We start from the raw sequence: 17718 nt of genomic DNA on the forward strand, positions 1-17718 counted from the left end.
GAATACAACATTAACACGGCGTTATTTTCCCGTGATAGACTGCGATGTGCAAAGTTACGTTAAGCAAATTTTGCGATAGTTATCACACGTTCTTGAGAACATCCCCCCAAGTGCTTTGAGGAGGTGTACATGCGTAAACAGCCCTTCATGCATATCTGTGGTAAATGTCCCATATAAATGAGGGACTAGGTCGGTATGAATGTTGCAAAAGATCACAATTGTAGGTTTTTCCTTTACCACATAAGTCGGTATGGCTCCCTTCTGGAGTACCATTCTGCAGAGGATGCCAAATAACTTCTGCAAGCAGGAGTTTGTGGTGGTTTGTGCGCTGTGCACAATAAGCATGAGGAATACCTTTCTGTCTGACAATCGTTTACTCTGAGTCTTGTTGTTGTTCCATATGGCTGACACATTTGCTTCTTTGTGTCCAGGGCGGTGGGTTATCTTCTAAGTCCTGCACCGTGACGCTACTCTGGTGGCGTGTGGTTCATATAAATAAGATGTGCTTCTCCCATGTCGCCTTGTACTTCTGCACTATTTCCGTTTCTTAACATATTACCTTGCATTGAATATTAGTTTCCCCCTTCCAGCCACTCTTCCTTTTTTTAGTAGTGCTTTCCTCATTTTTCACATCAATTAATGAATACTTTGCATTTTAAATAGAGTATCACATCTCAGGGTCGTCTGTAATGTATGTCACTTTTTTTTTTTTTATCTTTTACCCCTTTCAGTTAAGGCGATACTATCAGAAGTGTAATACTTCTCGAAAGAACACCTAAAAATATTTTTTCATAACTGCGTTTTTAAACCTGTGTCTCGTCCATTGGTTTACATATATTTTCGATTATTGATGCACACCTTAATACATTTATAGAATGCTCTTTGTACCGTTATGAAGAGGAAACATTGAAATCATTATTTTTGTTTGAAAAACACAGCAGGATGCAATTGTATTTCTACATTGATGTCTTATATTTCCCCTCTTTTTGTAACTTGGGAAATATCCATTCTTTAAATAGGGAATTTCCCCCATTATCATTTAAAAGCAGACAGGCGTTCTGTGTGATTGAAAACATGCCTTTTAAAATAAAAAGATAATTTGCTTGCAACAGCCGTTTAATCAAAATGTTCTTTTTTCCTTTGTTTACTAACGGGGACGCTTCGTCTCTGAATCTCGTCACCCGAATGTGTGACAGGGGACTTTGTGTTGGAAAAGTTGGAAATTCCTACAGCGTCATCCCAGCGTGATGTGTCACCCTCGGTGCTGGGTGCTCTATAAATGAGTCCCCCTCGCCACACGGGAGAACAGAACTCCTCAGAGAGCAGAGAACGCACTTCGACGTGGCCTTAGGGGAGAGAGTTGAGAGGAAGCAAGCTCTTACACAACCATGGCAAGCACAGGAAAATGCATGCTTGCTGTTTTAGCCATTTGCATACACTTTGTGGCTATGACTGAAGGTAAGGCCTGTTAAATATTAGTAGATGATTCTCCAGTTTGTAAATGACTTGTAAGTAATTGTCTTGTGTGTGTGTGAGTGCGTATATGTATATTTAATAAAAGATAGGTGGCAAAAATACCATTTTAGTTGTGGTTAAGATTGATATTGTTTAGGGAAAGCACATTTTATTTGGTTACTAACTTTGATATATCTGCACAATATTTCCTGAAAAGTATTCATTTATTTTTGCTTGATCGATAAACGTTTGGGGGGGGGAGGGGGTAGAGCGAGGCAGACATACAGTTGGGGGCAAGTGCAAAACGTTATTTCTACAGTGTAAGTCGCAATGAATTTTGGAATAAGCCCTCAAAAAATGCATCGTGAAATTTAGACCAATTTGGCATGGTTTCTTTTGTGTGCTTCCTAATTTGGTGTAAATCTAGAGAATATATTTATAGATATCTGGATGGGAAAGTACCGAGTCTGCAGGTATTTGGGGCAACCACATTTGTTTTATTTTTTAACTAAATGTTTTATTTCAGGACACTCTGTTATAAAACACTCGCATATAACAAAATGGCTATAAAACCAAATGCAAACATTAAAGTAGACAGCCGTACAGTACTAACACATCTGAAATTTAAGATAGGACATGTTGTGGATACCACTTAAAGAGCTAGCGAACATAGTTTTGTAATTGTGCAGCATATTGTGGCACATTCTGTGGCAGTACTGCTGTGGTATTTTCCCATTTTAACTGGCAAATGAAACTCTGCTAAGGGTCTATACTTCGTAGAACCACATGTGCTGCATTTTTTTTCTTAGTAATTTTGGATTAATTTGAGGTACAAACATTTTCAGCCGTGCAATAGGTGTTGATCATGTACCAATTTCATTAAATCCATAATTTCGCATAACTAGACCAACTGCAAAATCACATCCCTACAGTGGCCAATTCCTAATAAAAAAGATTCATTCACATCCTTCTAGTAATCCCAATGGCAAATCAGTAAATGACTCTGCCAAATGTGCCAACCTCACTGTAAATATTTTAACTGATGTGGAATATGATTGGCTGTTCTCAGACGAACACTTTCCCTATCTACCATATTGTGATGCTGGTGTCAGAATATTGGGTTTTTTTTTTCGGGGGGGGGGGTCCTAAAAGGGAAGTGTAGGCCTGTGTCTTGTGTACCAGTGATGTCATCAGTGGTGTCATTTTGGTTAAGCTAATTTACAGGCATTGGTTGTTCACCTGACATTTGCTAGTTCTCACCTCACAGCAAGAATAAATCAGAAACCACTTTTCTTAATGACATCTAAGACCTACAATGAGATTACTAAACATTTTTGGCCCTTGTAGAAGTAACATAGGGACTTCATGCTGATACTCTGATTTTAATATGCCTGTGTAAACTCATGGAAGTCCACCTTGTTCTTCAGGCATGTCATTGGCCAGAATGGGAACGGAGCTGCGCTGCCAGTGCATAAAGACGGAGTCCAGAATTATCCACCCCAAGCACATTCAGACCGTGGAGCTCATCCAGAGCGGGTCTCACTGTTCAAATATAGAAGTCATGTGAGTATCTTAGGCACTTCCTTTTTGCTGTACTTTGCTATTCAAATTAATAATATTGACTGAGCTTTTACCGACCATTTTGGATGGGATGGAAGCCTGCAGTCTTATATTTCCTCAAGACATCTGGACTCGTGCTCACTTCATGGGTGTCACCTGTCTTGGAATCAGTTGCGCCATCCCAACATGCCAAATGCTTGACATACACTTCAATTGGATTGTCTGAAGATAGCACATGTTTCACACTACCATCCTACTAAAATAGTTCACCATTGATAATTCCTTTCGTGACATCCTTCAATATGGTCTCAGAGCTGGCTGCAGCACCAAGGCAACTACTGTACAATTATCAATGATGCCTTATGTGTCATTGATAAAAGTGATTCTTGCCTTCTGATTTTTCTCAATCTATTGGCAGCCTTTCACACCATAAACCATGTCTTACTTTTGCAAACTTTAAGAGGTTGCATGGGTTTTGAGGATAAGTGTTTTGATTGATTCGATTGCTACCTCACTAATCAATGTGATTGGATTACTACTGGCAACACATTCTCTTACCCACCGCCTCTTTCTCAAGAAGCTCCTCCATGGTCTAGTCTACCACTTGGACTATTTGACTCCTATCTTGAACCTCCCAGAGACATCCCAAAGGTTCTAGCTTATTATGGGGCATATTATCAAGACAGGTGATAATGGGCTTGATAATATGCTCTATGGAATTCCAATTGAAGCCCATGTTAAATGTGAAGGACGTCTAACATGGGCTTCAATTGGAATTCCATAGAGCATATTATCAAGGCCATTATCGCCGTTTTAGCGGCAGTTTACTGCCGCTAAAGCGGCGATAATTTTATTGCCTGTCTTGATAATATGCCCCCCAATCACTTATACCAAAACAGCACTCTTCACTTTTTAAAGGTCTCCTTCGCTGATGGTATCTGCTGAAGATGCTAGAGAATGTCCTGTCTTAGATGTCCTCACACCATTTTAATTCAACCCTTCCAAAACTGAGTTATTTCCCATATCACTTCACCTCTTCTGTACCTCAATGAAAATTAGAAGATTACACTAATACTCTAAAAGTTTCACAGAGTGAAATATCTTGGTTGTATTCTAGACAACCACCTCACCTTACGTAAGTACATATATAACATGTAGAGAAATGCCAATCATCTACTTAGATTCATTTGAAGGATACAACTATTCATTCCTCAGCAAGACATTGATGATATAGTGTAGCCAGTGGTTCTCACCAGACTGGCCTACTGTAATTGCATTTTCTCAGGAATGCCAAACTTTTTCTATGCTCCTATAACCACGACCCTTCACAACAAAACAAGCCTTGTCTCAGGAAGCACTCACTTTTTAAGATGGCTTATTGGAAGGAGGGGTCTCGATATATCTACAAATTCGCAAGCATGTGCACTCTTAATCCTTCGCACTAACTCGTCCAGAAACTGAAGATTCCTGTGTGATCATTTCTGCTATGCAGTTCTCAAAACACTTCTGAGATCTGTGGTTTAATCCCAAAAATCACCACGAACAGTCATTCTCTGCTTGCATTCCAAACATATCGACCTCCACACCCCATCTACAATAGTCCATCCTATTTGTCCTTTAAATATGATCTGACATTTCCTTTTAGCCACCACTATTTCCCCTTTCTCTGACTCTCTGCATATGTCACTAATTTCTGTTCTTGTACTAGGGTCAAGGATATAACAAAAAAATAGACATATAACATTTGGACCCCATTTTGAGTTGATCCTATTGTTGAATGATTTTGTGGTTCTTTTTATATGTGCATGAAGGCCGAAATTGAAAAATCATGCAAAACAATTGTGTCCCGTCTTACATGAATAATATAACGATTTCTGCTTATTAATATTTCTATCAACCCGTCTTACATGATTAATATAACGATTTCTGCTTATTAATATTTCTATCAACCAGTAACTATATTTATAATAAATACAATGGGGCTACTTTATCCCATATGAGTGTTGCCTAAGTTTTATTTAACTTTTCCAGGATAGATCCAATTTCATAGTGAAAATATTGTCAATGGCAGGGAATTAAATGTGCTCATGTTAGGTGCATTATGGGAAGCTAACAAGCAAATGTACACATGTAGGAACAGTCTCAATTGGGTAAAACAACCTTAATATGATTAATGTTTAGTTGAGCAATAGTCCATACCCTTGCCATATTTAAGAGGCAAGTGCTATCCTTATTACAAAGGGATTATTCAGTGGAATGTACCATCTATGTACCTGTTGAGATTAGAGGTGATGCTTGTAGAGAAGCCACAGCTGCCATGAGTACTCACTGACAGATCCCAAGGGCCACACCAAGTGAGAGTTTTCCTTATTGTTACAAAGAAAATGCAAATACCCACCAATTCATATCCACTGACTGTTAATTTATCTCATACCTCAAATCCAGCAAGCCCGACTTGTAGATTCTTGACCATAAACAAGTAGTCCGCCACATATTTATGAGATAATATAAAACTCTTATAGAGAAAGTGATGATGACAGCTTCATGAATCAAGGTGAGCAGTTTGAATGGCAGTTTGGAGCCATGCCACCTAAATCCTTTAGCTCACTATTTTTGAAACCTGTTAATTCTCTAAATACTCTTTGGTTTGCGATCATTTGTCCAAATTAGCACCACTAATTGACACTGTTGGGTTGCATTGGATGTTTTTGCATGTTTATGGAAATATTCATAATAGACATAATTATTTCTGAAAAGTATTACTGTAAATTAAATAATAGACAACATCACCTGACACAGCTGACTGATATTCTGAAATGGCTTTCTTGTCTTTCCCCCGCACAGTGCCACGCTGAAGTCTGGGCAGGCGGTGTGTTTGAATCCAGCGGCTAAATGGGTGGAGAAGATCATCAAAAGGATACTGGAAAGGTAACACAGTGCTTATTTTTGTATTAATAGTGTGTTGGATGTTAGGTGTTCTGTCACCCAGAAGTGGTCTGGTTTCCATTCTGAGCACGAGAGTAGTCTCAATTGTCAAAAAGCTGCTGTCTCTAGGATTTTTTGGGGACACGGAGGTGGAAAACTAATCCCTCAGGTCAACATAACCTATGCACAACCACATACTATAATACGGTTCAAGGTTACAATTTTTTTAGATTGAACACACAATAGGACTGAAACACATAAAGTGAGCTCTAAAAGTGCTAATTTAAGAGTGGTGTTTGCCACTGTTTAGGGCTCACTGGTGTCTTTAATAGTGAAAGAGCTGGATTAGTTACGAATTTAAACACTGGCACATGGCTATTTCTCACTGAAATTTCAAATGCGTGTGTCCCTTTTAGCTGGGAACGTAGCAGCATTTTTTGATACGTCTAAAGTAAATATGGAGCACAGCAGAACACAAAAAAAATAGCATAACACAAAGCAAAAAAAAATAACATAACTGGAACACAATGGATCAGAATGCAACAAAACAGTCAAAACAAAGAGCAACATAACAACAGTACAGTACAACCAAAAAATCAGTGAAATAATGCAGCATAAACACACAACAGTCCAAAAAAACAACAGAACACATCACCACTACAAAACATGCAACAGATCAACTGCATGAACATTCGTGTCATACATAACCTCCTTCTCAAATCTGCATTCATAATAGGGTGGTGCAAGATGTGTGTACTAGGTACTCAATTATGTACCACCGACAAGTAATTGTGCCAATCATACATGTTTCCTGATCTGACCATCAGGAAAGCAACAGCAGATGAATAGACTACTCTTTAAGACAACCACACTCATTTGTATTTACCTTGGCCACTGACTTCTGGAGCAGTCTGGAAATCTTAGCAAACAATTTGTAGTAGAAATAAATCACTTGACGGTTTTTCATGAAACTTCATTTTAGGAATTGCACAATTATCCTTCAAAGGATTCTGAGCCAATCAATTATTGATGCAAATTAAGAAGCAGTTTGCTTTCAATTCCAAAATGTTTGCCTGAGGTAGTCTAATAGGGTTAAAGATAGTCACAAAAATCTGCTTTTTTTTTTTAATAGACGTGTAAAATGTATTTCTCAAGAGAATTGTCGGAATGAGGGAAATGCCCTAACTCAGGACTGACTTTGCTGTATTTTGCATGTGGCCTGCTTTGTATAAACACAGTTAAACCTAGTCTTCTTTTCATCTTTTACAGGGCCAAAAATCAGTGATACAAATCTGGAAAACAAAAGAAAGAGGACTCAACAACTTCGCATGGGATGTTTTAAAACTGTTTTTATATTTATATTTATTTATTTTTATATTGTAAACAATATATTTAAATTAACTTAAAATTAACTTAATTTCAAGCTACTGAATTATTTTGAAAAAAATTCTTCAAAACACTGTACCCAGCTGGCCCTGGGGACAGTTCTTGCTGGTTATGGGTGAAGGTTTTAACCTTTCACCTTTCAAGTTTATGGAATTACACTTGGCAGTAGCCTGAATTGTGGAGCCTTTGAAGACCTCGCAGAGTTTGGGCTGAATTGATATCATCACTTGAAGAAGTATTGTAAACACTGAAATCTATTCTATGGTAAGGGAAAAAGCCACCAGAGTCAAGCACCTGTGTGGACTGGGTGCGGGCATCCACAACTACACAGCTATTTTGTCTTGATATAAGATATTAGCATCATCCAATTGAAAATTACATTTTTAGAAGACTGCCTTTTTGCAATTGTACTCACAGGAATGATACTTGGATATTCTGCGCTCCAGGCAGAATTACTATTAGACCCTGGAGCATGTCGCAGATATTACCAATAAAGTATTTCCAGTAATTTTTTTAAATCTGGCACCCTGTAGTGGTGGCAACCTAAGACTGTAGCTTTACCTTACCTTACAAAAGCAACATCTTTTTTTCTAAAAATGATTAATGTTGCATGCCACTTTCTGAACAGTGTTTTTCTCTGTTCATCGACATGTGCACTGATTTAACTTATTGTTTGTATGTTCTCGATTGTTTATCTAATGCACTTGATGAATATTTTCAAGATTATTTAAAGATAAATTATTTTTAACATGATTGTATCATGTTAGTTTATGTTTGTGTTTTTATGATTGCATTAAATGTAGTTCTATCCTATTCCAGATTAAAAGTGAGCATTTCTTTCATTTATGTATGTGTTTCTGTTTGGTTTTAATGAATGCTACTTGCAGCATGAAGAGTCTTATGGAGAAGCATTTTAAAATTAGCAGTGGCATGCCAAGTATAATAGGTGATTTGCGAGTGCTTGTGGGAAACATGTACACAAGTGTTATATTTTAGGTATGGGGTTTAGCTTTTGCCCAATAACCAGGTAGCATTTGCTAGTTTCATTGGTCATGCTGATAAAAACCAAAGATTTGTCTTTAATGAAACTATTCTGAAGGCACATCTTGACTTTGAAAGCCTCCATAATACTTATGAAAATAGTGGCTGGATGATAACAGGTGACCGGTTTCTAGGGCGCTTTTCTTGCATACCTGTATCAGTAAAATAATTTATTGACTGGGACTAATTCTATGGAGGAGGTAAACACAGGTAAATTAAAGGTGGGTAGCACAGCACAGAAAAAGCATTCAAAAGAAAGAGTAAATTGCTTCTTTCCATCTACTCTCCTGCATGTTTCTGAGGCACTGAACTCATTCGAAAGCAGCAAAACACCTGGGGGGATATGTATTAGGAAGTGGCGGAGCATGTCGTTAGCCTCCTTGGTTTAACCACACGCTCTGCCACTTTGGTAACGCAAAGCTGCACCATATTTACAAGAATGTGGTGCAGCCTTGCTTTCCCCCCTGCGATGGTGCTAAGTTTAACAACTTAGTGCCAACGCAGGCACCCTTGCACCAGAGTGCCAGGTTGTCTGTGTGCAGGGGAGGATTGGTTATGTGTAAGGAGGTGTCCCTTCCTGCACATAAACAATCCTAAAATGCCATTTTGTAACTTTAATGTGTGCTCATGCAGCACACATGAAAGTTACAAAATGGTATTTTTTTAAAAGGTTTGTTTATGTACAGGAAGGGACACCTTCCTGTACATAAACAAACCATGGCATTTTGCTTTTCCCATGTGTGCTGCCCTGTTTCCATGTGTGCTGCACAGTGCAGCACACATGGAAAAAGCAAAAACGAGGAGAAATAATGCATTTCTCCTCGTTTTGCAAACTTAAGACAAGGATTTTCCTGGTCTTAATTTTGGCGCTGCCTCCTATGTACTCCACCCTTGTACATAGGGGGCAGCGTCAAATGCAATGGGTATTGCGGTGGAAAGCCCACCACAACACCCACTGCACGCCCCTTTAATGCTAATCATAGCGTGAAAGGGTGCCTTATGTACAAGACAGCGATAATGTACGTTAAGTGGCTTAACGCTGCCTTGTACATAAGAAGCAGCCCCTATCTCCACCCCAACGTCCGTAAAAGTGACGTTGTGGTGGAGATAGGGGCTTGCACATATGACCCGTGGTATTTTATGTCTACTGCATGTGTTTTCAAATGGAAACTATCGGATTCATGTCTGCTGTCTTGAATGCAACTAACTGTTTTCAATTTGTAATTTTTTAAGTAAGCCAGGAAAAAACATTTTCTAATGACCTATTGAAGGTCTAGATTGGTGAGGAATTATTTACTGAAACACTTCATTTCACAGCAGATTGCCCATTCCTTGCATGTTCATAAGTTGAGGAGCTTTACCCCTACTTGTTTCACGAAATTGTTCCCAGATGTCTTTATAGAGGTGCTTTCTGAAAGCATTTAATTGGAATACCACTAAACCAATTGGGACTGCTATTTTTCTCTGCTTTTATGTGACGCATGGTCTTAAAATGTACCTTGCTTTCTTCGGAAATCTGTTCCCATGTTGTATTAACAAGCAGTTTTTGGATAATGCACTTCTGCCGCTCTTGCTCTACATTAACATCCTTTTCAGTGGTAAATTCTAATCTGACTCCAGAGCTTCCCTTCTGCTAAAAAGGAGGAAGCTGAATAGGAGTTCACTGTTAGAGGTACCATTTATTCCATGATGTGTCTTCTCTAAAACTTGCCCTCATTTCCCCGCTGTGGGTATGAGCAACAGCAATGCCATGTGGAGAAGAGGAATAGGTGATTTGGAATGCACCTACCAGGAAGTCCCCAGGATCCCAAAAGGCATCTATACTCTCAGCCTGGAACTCTGGAGTCCCCTGACTGGAAGTGTTTTCAGAGGTAGAAATCCGTAGAGTGAACCTACCAGTCCCTTCCAGTGTAATTGTTGCCTTCTTTAACCCCTTCGCCGCGGCACGAATTCCGCCGCGGCGCTGGGGGGGGTGCGGGGTGAGCGCGGCGCCGCCATGCTCATGACGGAACCATGCCGTCATGAGTAACGGGCGAGCTGTGCTCATGACGGCGTGGTTCCGTCATGACTCCGCCCACTTGCAATGATCGCCCGCACAGGCGGGGAATCAGTGCCGCGTGGGCGGAGCGGCCGCCAACGGCCGCAGCATGACGGAACCACTCCGTCATGAGCACACGGCGCCGGTGGCTCATGACGGAGTGGTTCCGTCATGAGCAGGGAACGGGTTAAAAAGGGTGATGGGGCTGATCCTGGTTGCCAATACCATGTCTCGCTTGACGTTACCAGTGAGATGTTGGACGTTACCAGTGAGATGTTTGATGTTAACAATGGGATGTTTTAAGGAAAATTAGGGAGTCAGTATAATCTGTCGGAGCACTGACTACTGTCCAACACTGGTTTAGAGAAGGGGTTCGAACAAGTAAAGAAGCAAACAAGCACTCAGTATTTATTTACCATTTGAAAAATAAGTGTATGGCCGGAAGTAAAAACCAGTGCTGCAACTTTGGACCCATGTACTGCTTTTGGCAGGGTGGATGTCTTTGCTTTGTGGAAACGATGCAAGTTAAAAAAAACAAGCATTGGCAATGTTAATCGTTATGGCTTTAAAGGAATGTTGTATGGTAATGTAAAGCGTTACAATTAGATATTCTTGAAATTAATATGTATGTATTTGTCTCGAATAAAAAATAGTAGAATGACATTGGTGAAGGTTAGAAGGTCAGGTGACAGTTGCACCATCAAGCCAGACCTAAAAATCCATATAGGTTAATGGCTGCGCTCCATCCATCTGTGCTGCTGACAGAGAAAAACACAGTAAATAATCTAGTCATTTGGGATACGTTAATAAAATTACAATGTCGTGTGTGTGCTCCTGAAAGATCAAGCTCAGGCACTTGGATAAATAATCAAAATGATCACAGAAGAATGGAGGGTAAGGACTTTTTGTGGAAGCGCAGCTTCTGCCCAATCAAAACATGTATTGCTGACTCCCAACATGTGGGAGGAGCCAAAGCCCCTCTCCTGGTGACACTCACATAATTGTCTGGGGGCAGCTGTGCTGTCAAGCCAGACCATAAAAATTGACTCCTTAGCCAATTGAAGCAGCTAAGTGAGGGTTGTATTACACATGTACCCATAGGAAAGAAGAAACATTATGAATTAATTTCAGGAAGCAGTTAGAATGCACTAATGTGCATTATAACAGCATGTCTCTGGGCACCTGATTAATTTCCCTTGGTTCCCATTAGAGCAAATGAATTATTGTTAGTTCATACCCCACAGCACTCCCATGTTTAATTAAAGCCTCTTTGCACGCTTGGCAGGCAAAACATGCAACAGCAATCCAGCAAAATGCAGTCTTCTCATGGAGGGTGATAAGAGTGGAATGCCACTGAAATCCTAATCTGATGGTCAAGTGTGTCCAAATACTGTAAAGTATGTCTAATTGGAAATACACTTTTCTGAATAACTCTGCTGAGCATCCTACACAGACATAGCCTCTTGGAAATTGTGCAAGAGGAGTCTTTCTTATAGAGTACCACAGGGCTCTTCTTTGAGCCCTAATCTGTTTAACATGTATTCAGCTCCATTAGCGACTCTCATTAAATCTCATGGAGTGGCTACCATATTGTACGCGAATGATACTCAGTTGCTGCTTACTTTTAATCATATCCACACAAACTTCTCTCCTTTGCTGCTTGCTTGAACGAATGATGTCTTTGGATGCAGAGGAACTTTCTTCATGTAATACTGATAAGACAGAGAGTCTTCTGTTCGGTAAAGCAAGAGATCTATGGACCAATTTGATTTGGCCACAAGTACCCCCTCTCTTCCCTCCCCATCAAGGACAGCTAAGAACATGGGAGTAATAATCAATGAAAGATTATCTCTTGATGCTCAGATTGGTAACAGGGACCCGTTATGGTTTCCTACGCTCCTTGAGTAAAGTCCTGGATTTCATCACAGTGGCAATGCGGAGGACTGTAGTCAATGCTTTGATCACTTCAAGGGTGGACCACTCGAACTGTCATTGGCTTGCCTGGCTATTTGATCTGAAAACTGCAGCCTGTCCAAAATGCAGACATCCAGCTTATTATAAGCCTATTTAGAAAAAGACTCTGCCTCTGCTGTTCTGCGTGAACTGCACTGACTACCCATTAAACAAGCATTTGCAATGCAATAGGTCTCGCATTTACGAGAGTTTGAGCTATCGCATTGTAAATGGCAATAGCTTAAATTCTTGCAAATGCAAGACCTATTTTATTGCAAATAAGTTTTGTTTCCAAGCACCCCATGCCACGCTTGCACTTTAATAGAGGCAAATGCTTTTTTGTAAAAGCGTTCTAAACAGTACTTTCATTTTACTGATGAAGTCACCCCTTTCTTTAGACACGGCTCATCTAAAGAAAGGGACATGGCCTCTATTGACGTGCAAGCATGGCATGGGGCAATTTGAAACAACAAAAAACAAGCAAAACAGCAGTGGTGGGGTCCTGAGAGCAGCGTGGGAGCAAAGAGAGCTGTGTTATGCCTGGCTTACCACCTCATCTATGAAGGAACCAACTCTGTCTCTGCTCCTATTCCCGGGATCTTAAAAAAAGGCGACCTGTGTAGAAAGAAAGGCACATGCCACCTTTGTAAAAGTGAAAGCGTGCTGAAAAGAAACAAAAGAAGTGCCCACCATTGCTCAAGCAGCAGCGCCATTGTTGAAGTGTGAGTGCGGAGCTGGTGGGAAAAAAACGCAATTAATTAAAATACAAGGGAGCCTGCTGTGATGAAGAAAAGCTGCGTCCGCCATTGCTTGTATGCGCCCGTGTTAAGAGTGGTGTGCGGCCAGAGGCTGCTGTGAGAAAAAATATGCAGCGGCCGCCATTGTTTATATTTCACCGTGTTTTGCTAAAACAATGAGGAGCAAACAGCAATGAGTTCAAAAGCGCCGCCCCCAGCAATGAGAAGCTTGAAAAGCCGTCACCCGGTGATGAGGAGCAGAGAGTTGAAAATCAGTCCCCTTCAGTAAAGCACCTACTGTAAATAAAACACACCGAGGAACAACAGAGAAAAAGGTCCAGCCCTCATGGTCAGTTACAAATGCAGTCAAGGCGATACTAAGGAGGAAATACCAAGCCTATTTACAAACCAAAAGCAACCACTTAGAAAGGACAGTAACAGGAGTAACAGGAGCCAATTAAAAAGATGGGTAGGAAAGGGCTTCTATTCCATACCTCAATATAGCATGTCTCGAAGAGACAGCGCAAGCGCTGTCTAGGTGAGACCTAAAAAAGGATTTGTTTAAAGGATTTGTTTGAAGCCCTAATCTCCATGTATTGTGGATTCTATTGCCAAGACTCTTTTTAGTTGATAATGAGAATCTCTCACTCCCCCTCCAGAGTCTTGAGGTATGCATCTTCTTTTTTAGTTCCGATTCCAAAACCCAGCATGGTTAGCACTGTAGATCATTCCTTTCCTGTTTTAGCATGCAGGAATTGAACAAACTCCTGTTCTATTTGTTCTACATTCGATGTGATAGGCAGCTCATGAAAGAACTGAAAACACATTTATTTGCGCTAAATTTATAGGAAGTGGTTGGTTGCTCTTTCAGAGTAGCGCCGGGACACTCCTTGGAGAAGCTGCAGGCTCTATAACTGATCTCAATCATTCAGTTAGACTTATTTTAAGGCACGGAACTGCCAGCAGCATGAAATCATTAAGCACCTTTTTACACTACAGGAGATAATGTTCTTAGAGATTGGTCTCTACAAAATTTGTCCCAGGGAATGTGTGTAATCGACATATCAAAAAAAGCTAAAAACATCTTCCTCTAATAATGAGGTGAGCCCATCATCTGCAAATACCTGCATTATACAGAACGTGCAATAATGAAGATGCAGAATAGAGTTAAAACCAGGTAATTGACCTATGGGCATCTTTTTGGTAAAATCCTTATGCCGCGTAATATCAAAGCATGGTATAGGATTTGATAGATATTTATCAGCATTATCCACCACATTGCTTTGTAATTTCGATTTCAAAGTAAACAGTACATTTATTAGACAAATCTGCAGCATAACAGTTTGGTTAAAATCAAATCAAATTAACTGCAATCTTAACAAGGTCACTGTAAAGAATGTAATTCATTTTTCAGTCCTATCTTTACGTCCAGAAATGGCGTTTCCCCTAATAAGTTGATTGCCCAGGGGCTGGTAAAAGTACCCTACTTTAAAATTTGAGGGCGTAAATACTGATGCCTCAGGTTTAAAAACAATGAACAGTCATTCAATTGATGGAATGTAAAATCTTAATTGTATAAATTAAGGCTGGGAACATGCTATGATCATCCTGAGAAGTATCGCAAGTAAATAAATCAGGAGCAATACTCCATCTTTGTATGACTTCCTCAGGAGAGGAAGTGACCAGTCCACTGCAGTGATTTATTTGAGGCACAGTGCAAATTCTCTCAATTCTTTATGGCGGTCAATAGTAGTTATGGGGGTAACACTAATGTTCGGGGTGAAAAATACATCTGAAATTTTGCAGCAAAAAAACTGTTTTTAATTTTTTAGCACTTGTATATGGATATCAGCAGGCATTTTAATTCTTCTTTAAAGGACCTAAGGGCCAAATTAAAAAAGGTTTTTTATGTTCGCAAATGGGCCAATTAGCAGAATCAACCCGTTTGGGAAAGTAAAAAGGCTTTATATAATGTACAAAGCCCTATTTGTGATTTGCTAACCTTTTATCAAATAGCAAATTGGTTTTGCAATTTGGTATTAGGAAGGTATGTGTTTAAGGTATAACTTCCTAATACCGAATCTTAGTGGCATGTGTAAATGTTTTGTGACAGAAATGCGGTTGCAAAATATTTGCATATTACATCCTACTGCAAGTAGGTGATAAAGCATTCGCAAATGGGAAGGGGTCTAGAAAGGGACCCCTTCCACTTTATGACGGTTTTAGGTGTTCCAGGGACCACTGCCTACTTCTACAAAAGGAAAAGAAAACTTTCCTTTTTGTTAAAAAAATGCATCGCGTTTTCCTTCAGGGAAAACGGGCTGCATTTTTAGAAAACAGATTGCTTTATTATAAAAGAAATGACAGACATGGTAGTCTGCTGTCCCCAGCGGGCCACTATCCATGTGATTTTTGTGATTCCCAATGGGTCGTAAAGCAAGACCTGCCTCATTAAAATTAATGAAGGAAGACTATTTGCGACCCACTGAGAATCGCAAATTGTGTAAAGCACACATTTGCTCATAGGTGTTGTTCGCACTGATGTTCTTAATCATTTTTTGCTTTTGGCTATGGGTATATAACATTATGTTACAATGTGTTATCAAGTTTCTAAGTTGAAATGTAAAATGGCACTATAATTAGATTTGTTTATACAATTTGAGATAATGAACAAAAAGAAACAAACGTGCCTCAACTCTGTTGATACTGTCACTCACACACTCTGATGTGAAAAAAGGCAGCTGGACCAGTAGTATCTGTAAACACGTCTTAGTCATGGAAAGAAGCTTACTTTATCTTAGATTGTAAGGTAAGACTTGCGGGTAAAAAAACACATATAATATATGCAGATCCCCCACCTACTGTCTTCAATGAATGCATGGTCTGCTTTTAAGCCAAAAGAACAATTGATGGACAGAATGCTCTCCATGACATTCCGGGTTGAACCCAGCCATATGCAAATCAGTCTTGACCCTGCGCCCCATGGGAAGAGTCCAGCCCGAACTGCCAGGCAAGGTCCTCCCTGGACTGGAAACAAGCATCTTTGGTCTGCCGTTAAGGACCAAATCACACCAAAGGAGCTATAGGGGCAGAGAACAGGTCATCCCCCACTCAGAAGTCTGTATACAATAAAGGACCTGTTCCCACAGTGAGCATTCAATTCATATAGCCATTATGGTTGTCATGTGATTTTAGACAAACTAGGAGCAAGTGTTGCAATATCATCAATGCTGCTTCAAGGTATGGCTCACTAATTCAAAGAAGAGAAAGAATATTCAAAACGAGATAGATAAAAGTTGTCTTTTTATCCAACAGTAGTTATATCTAAAACCACCCTCGTGTAGAAAAAGTGTAGGAAAGGAGTGATGGCGCCTCACGGTAGCAACACCATAGAGGATAAAGCAGGAAGGTACTCGCCTGCTACCTCAAGATCTCATCATCAGCTGCCACCACTCCGTAGAAAGGAAAAGTGTGTGGGAAGGTGTGGACAAGAAAATGGGTAGTGACCCAACATGTAAAAGTTGCTAAAGTGTGTAATAAAAGAGAGAAAAGTAGTGCAGAGAACCGTGCACCGTAATAGCCCCACAGTGTTTGTACACAAATTTGAGTTGGTTCACACTGGCTTTCTACTTTTTATTCTGTGCTGTGTGACCACTCATATATAAAATGCCGACATGTTTCATTGCCAATCGGAAAAAACTCACGGCAACTTCTTCAGGGCGTGGGGTATTGTCATTTCACCCTTTAGCCTTGCTTGATCAGTTAAAAACAGTTCTGTTGGACAAAAGACAGACAAACAAAACAACACATATCCAAAATATTTGGCTTCTGGTTCAAAGGCACCAATTACTGTGTATACCATTCCCAACCCGATGTCCCCCGAAAAATATTTACCGGGATGTCGCCCATCGGGGGCATACCTTTAACCTCGGGCTTGTGTATGTGTCACAGCGGTCGCTTGTTCAGGGTTCATCCCCTCGACTCCTATCATGAGTCTGTAAGCATCCAGTGCAGGACACGGAGAGAGACATAATTCGAACAGATAGAGTTAACAGTTTTCTAGAGGAAACAGATGCTAATTTCCCTTCCTTCCCTGTGTGATGAAGAGCTATTGCTCTATCTCTGAGTCCATCCCTGTGTTGCTGTGTTGTAACTCTGCATGTATAGCTACTGCTTGGCCGGGGTTGCTGGCGGTTCATCTTGTGTAAAAAAGGTTCTCGTTTGAGGGTTCTATCCGCTATGTGGCGTGTTGTCCCTCCCATGTCTCGCTAATGGTGCGTCTTTTAGTACCTGCTGTATGGCTCATATTTAATGAGTCTACTTGTGTTATGATGATTCCACGCTCCTAAGTGAGATTTCAAGACCCTTGGTTTCCCGTAACAGGTCTGTGCGTGCCCCCTTAAAAAGAGAAAAATTCCCCGACCTAGTCACATTTACTTATTGCGGGTGTCCCTTCGCCTCTGGTCTAAGCCGCTTTTTACGCTGCTCCCTCAGTTTTAAAAAATAGAAGGGGGAGTAGTCGGACTCACCGGTATTCTGTCCGTGTCTGGCGTTCACTCAGCACTGCAGCAACGCAGCCGTAGTCAGCCGTGATTAAAAAGCGTAGCCCGCCCAGTCACGTGG

The 17718-nt window shown here is 40.3% G+C and overlaps 1 protein-coding gene across 1 annotated transcript; it reads left to right on the top strand.

Moving 5' to 3' along the window:
- Nucleotides 1-1326: 1326 nt before the first annotated feature.
- On the top strand, nucleotides 1327-8137 carry LOC146866417 (interleukin-8-like). Its single transcript, XM_085640856.1, has 4 exons — nucleotides 1327-1458; nucleotides 2883-3018; nucleotides 5860-5943; nucleotides 7210-8137. The coding sequence occupies exons 1-4, from the start codon at nucleotides 1389-1391 to the stop codon at nucleotides 7223-7225; spliced, it is 306 nt and encodes a 101-aa protein (XP_085496982.1). The 5' UTR covers nucleotides 1327-1388; the 3' UTR covers nucleotides 7226-8137.
- The last annotated feature ends 9581 nt before the right edge of the window (nucleotides 8138-17718 follow it).

This window comes from Triturus cristatus, chromosome 2_1 (genome assembly GCF_964204655.1).
Source record: "Triturus cristatus chromosome 2_1, aTriCri1.1, whole genome shotgun sequence".
Taxonomy (NCBI): domain Eukaryota; kingdom Metazoa; phylum Chordata; class Amphibia; order Caudata; family Salamandridae; genus Triturus; species Triturus cristatus.